The 4,500-nt window shown below is 30.1% G+C and overlaps 1 protein-coding gene across 1 annotated transcript; it reads right to left on the bottom strand.

Moving 5' to 3' along the window:
• Positions 1–289: 289 nt before the first annotated feature.
• Positions 290–2,335, bottom strand: LOC112696349 (B-box zinc finger protein 20). Its single transcript, XM_025749079.3, has 3 exons — positions 1,862–2,335; positions 1,106–1,534; positions 290–910 (listed from the first exon to the last, which is right to left on the bottom strand). Exons 1-3 carry the CDS (start codon positions 2,048–2,050, stop codon positions 635–637), a joined length of 894 nt encoding a protein of 297 aa, XP_025604864.1. The 5' UTR covers positions 2,051–2,335; the 3' UTR covers positions 290–634.
• Between the last annotated feature and the right edge of the window lie 2,165 nt (positions 2,336–4,500).

Raw genomic sequence — 4,500 nt, 5'->3', positions numbered from 1 at the left:
TGTTCTCTTGCTTACTATTTCTTACACATGATGACAACATTATGAGACTCAGATGTAATTTGCATAGAAACAATATGGTATGTTTGATTCGGAAGTAAAATATAGCATAAAAAAATTATAAATGATTTTATGTGTAATAAATAATATACAATTGAAAATTTTCACCTTCTTTTATTTTCAAACTAAACATGCCCAAATAATAAAAGCAAATTATCCAAAAATATCTAGATATTTAGCATTTTTATTTCGACTGTATCTTTCATTCTTTCTTGATCATAGCCCAAAAAAGTGCTTCTTAAAACTCTTGGAAAGGCTTATATATTTACATTGGTCAACAAAACATTACACCAATTCATCATTACATAATACGTTACCTCCTTTGATCTCATGTGAAGGGGTGATTTCTTTTCTTGAAAAAAAAAAGTCAAATGAACCCAAAATAAACATTGCTTGGCAGAGTAGTGAAACTCAAGCCACATAAAGAAAGAAAGAAAGGGAAAATAAAAAAGAAAAAAAGTGGAGGGACAAAATATGACCAAAACCATAAACAAAAGATAGAAGGATGTTGATAGTTGAAAAGGGGTTCTGTCCTTCACAAGATTTGAACTTGGAAACTTTATTTTTTTGCATTATTCTACCATAGATATCTTGGTCTCTTGGTGTTGTTGGATTGAAGACTAATCTGAGGGACAATGAAATTATCATCCCCCAACCTTGATCTGCTGATGCTACCTTTGATGTTGTTGTTGGTGACATCTTTTGCCTCACAAAATTGTGAAGGATATACAAGAGGTGGTGGTGGTGGTGGCGGTGCTTGAGGAACCCACATCCCCATCTTCTCCATTGTTGAAAATGCATACATATTTCCATCAATTTCACCGTCAAACACTGAAAACATCTCATCACCACCCTACAATTCACCAGATCCAAGTTATTATCACAATAAAAAATATATATATATTTTGAATGGAAATTTGTATTTGTATTTATATTCCTTTCGTTCATTAGTTGCTGTCGAAGTGTCCAACCTTTTAACTTCCACAATTACTAATGAACTAAAGGAACGTTACTCTTTTAGAGTACCTAAGAATTGAATGTCTAATACCTTAGAGAAACCAAAGGGAACAGTTGATGAATCAAGAAAGTCTTCAACTTGCCAGCCAGGTATAGTCTCTATCAAGTACTCAGATATGCTGCGAGTACTCGTGGAAGCGTCTTCTTCGGCAACACCAACCAAGCTTCCTCCCTTAATTGGGGGAAGCCCCGCTGCTGAAGAAGTCGGCTCAGATACCAAAGATTTTGGAATCTGAGAAGCTTTGGAATTAGAGTCACTACTACTATTACTTCCAATCAAAGGAGGAGGAGGAGGAGTAGTGGCGGCTGAATAGAGTTTAGCAGAATCCGAGAGTTTAACACCGGTGACAAGGAATCTAGTATGCTTCTTTGTGTGTTCATTTGCAGAATGAATTGGAATATCACAATCTTTGCATAGAATCGCTCTATCTTGCTGGCAGAACACATAGGCCCTTCTCTCCTATAGAATAACACAACAAAAATGATACCATTAACTTACTTACCCATTTGATGAATCATTGCCAAAATCAAATTTTGACGAAAAATTCTTGCTACCCAAAACTTTTCAATGAGAAAAAAAGATAGATTTTTAGTTTTGAGTTATCATTATTATTGCTTTGCATATTGCAACACAGATATTTGTTACTTAATATAAAGCTGATGCAACTCACATGCCCACTTGATAAATCATTGACAAAATCAGATTTTGACGAGAAATTCTTGGTGCCCATGATGTTTTGATGAAGAAAAGAGAAGAAAGTGTGAGTGGGGTGTTTTGTTTTCTTACCTTGCAAACATCACAGAGAGGGAAGTTTTGCTTTGTGGAGAGACGGAGAAGAGAGAAGCGTTGGTGTTTGGATGCGAGCTTGTTGGCATGGTGGACACGGTGGTCGCAGCCGTTGCATAGGGCGGCTTCATCGGCGGTGCAGAACACCGATGCCTCGTCCTTGCTACACACGTCGCACTGGATCTTCATCAAATCAAAGTGTCTCTGTTTCTATGCTCTGTTTTCTGTGTTGTGTTGAATAAGGTTGTTGTTTGTTTGTTGTGTTTGGGAGGAGAGAGAAAAATTAAAGGAGAGGAACCATTGAGGTTGCCCAAAACACTCCAAAATAAAAGTGGCAAGTGATTGAGATGTAAGTAAGTGTAAGCCAATATGCATAAGAATATGAATATGAATGTGATATGGCCATAGCAATTAGCATAATATTTTACAATTAAAAATTAGATTGAGATGGGTGTATAGTGTTTTCTTCAATCTAGACTCTCTTTTGTGCATGTATTTGTCTCATATACTCACTACTCACTCACACTATGTATTTCGATTTTCATGCACTTAGAAGTGCAAATATGGTATCATACAGTGAAAGTATTCGATAACAAAAAAAAATTAACTAAAAAAATCAGAATTTATTTTTCTATTCTCTTAGTATTACTGGATATCTTTATATATTTGATTCAATATATTAAAAATTAATTATAAATATAAAATATATATTAAAATAAATTAAATAAGATATTTTTTATATATAAATATATAATAATTAATTTAGTGGTTGATTTTAATGTATACGGGTATTTTTGTATTTGATTTTGTGAATAAAACCAATTTTATCATGTAATTTAATTTTATTTTCGTTTTATGACTAAATTATTTTGCACAATTATACTAATTAAAGACTTTTCGAAAGAGCACAGGTGTTGGTCAAAATCTTCTATTCATGCATATTAATATTATTAGAATTCAAATTTCTGACTAAATGCTCAAGGTACAAGATAAATGTCAATTTGTATTAAGCGTTTTAGTTTAGTATAACTGAACTAACGTTAAATATTTTTTATTATTGAATAAAATATAGCGACCATCCAATACATTTAATCACACTGACGTAATGAGTGACCTATGCCTAAATACGGATCCCGAGTGAATTAAATAAAATTTTGAGAGATTCTATCTCATAAAGAAAATCTTCATATATTAGTGAAAGATACATCAAGAGATTTGAATTATGAGCAAAGAGGGCAAGGAAGAAGATCAGGCAAGGAAGAAGATCAAATCAAAGAATTGTCTTACATTTTTCGAGTTAAAGTCTAGTTTAATTTCTAGTAAGTTGTATTGATTTAGTTTTTTATTTTTTAATTATTATAATTTGATCTTTTAAATTAAAAAAATACATTAATATAGTCTATATTCAATGCTGTTAGTTTGATAATTCAAGTTTTATTATGTTAGACATATTAAAATGCTATACACGTTTTGGTGTTAAAAAAACACTAAATGATGTTATTTCAGTATTTGAACAATACTAAATAAGAAAGGTATAACGTTTTAGTATTGTTTAAATTCTCAAACGATGTCATTTAATGTCTTTTTTCGTGTTAAAACACATATGACGTTGTTTTAATATGTCTAGCGTGACAAGACTTAACTACATCACTAACGGTGTTGAGTTTCAGCGATAAAAAATACACGAAAAACTATATTAATGCATTTTTTTAATCTGAAGGACCAAATTGTAACAATTAAAAAGTCAAAAATAAAATCAGTGCAACTCACCAATTTCAAAAACCAAAGTGAGGCTTAACTCTACATTTTTCTTCAAAGGAAAGATAGAAGCCTTTCAACAAATATTCTTCATATAGATATAGTAAAAAAACCAATTTATCAGTTTAATTTTTTTTTTAAATTTATACCATGATATAATATCAAAATTTTTATTATTAAAAAAATTTAAAATTCAATCTTTATTATTCTAAAAAAATAGTATAAGGCACATAAAAAAAATTCTATGTAAAATTTTAACAAATCTTAAAAAAATTATTTAAACAAATGTTTTAGAAATATAATTATTTATTTATTTATTTATTTTCTATTAATTTAAGAAAAATAGTATCATTAGAATGAAATAATGTACTAATGTAGTATGTGTCAAGCAATTATATATATATATATATATATATATATATATATATATATATATATATATATATATATATATATATATATATATATATTGCTCTTAATTCCTATTAACCTAGGTACCAATAAGTTAGTAACCATGTGAATGACTAGTAGTTAGCTTTTAATGTTGTGGTTGTTCAATAATAACATGGTTAATCTTTTTTTTTTTCTGTGGACCCAAAAGGATAAGGAATCGGGATGACCTAGACCTACTACAACCTTCATCCATGCTATGGGTACCCCAATGCAACTTGTGTTGTATGGTGGCATAATCAAAAAATAATATAAATAATTAATCTCATTTAATTTATTATATTATCATATATAGTAGTTTGAACTTTGAAGATCCACACACGTTACTTGTTATGGTCACCTAAATGCATTTATAATGAAGCATACAGCATAGAGAATATTCTCAATTCTGGGTCCGATGCCAATTAAGAGAATACTTTGAGCTTATTGTT

The sequence above is a fragment of the Arachis hypogaea genome, chromosome 6 (genome assembly GCF_003086295.3).
Source record: "Arachis hypogaea cultivar Tifrunner chromosome 6, arahy.Tifrunner.gnm2.J5K5, whole genome shotgun sequence".
Lineage (NCBI taxonomy): Eukaryota > Viridiplantae > Streptophyta > Magnoliopsida > Fabales > Fabaceae > Arachis > Arachis hypogaea.
The sequence above is the reverse complement of the archived record's forward strand: the minus strand, read 5'-3'. Positions and strand labels throughout refer to the sequence as shown.

Bases quoted from the DNA above. Each gene is read 5' to 3' on its own strand.
- LOC112696349 (XM_025749079.3), bottom strand. From the start codon at position 2,050: ATGAAGATCCAGTGCGACGTGTGTAGCAAGGACGAGGCATCGGTGTTC. The intron at 1,535-1,861 runs GTAAGAAAACAA...GTTATTCTATAG, and splicing joins CTCTCTGTGATGTTTGCAAG to GAGAGAAGGGCCTATGTGTT. The intron at 911-1,105 runs GTATTAGACATT...GGTGAATTGTAG, and splicing joins TTCCCTTTGGTTTCTCTAAG to GGTGGTGATGAGATGTTTTC.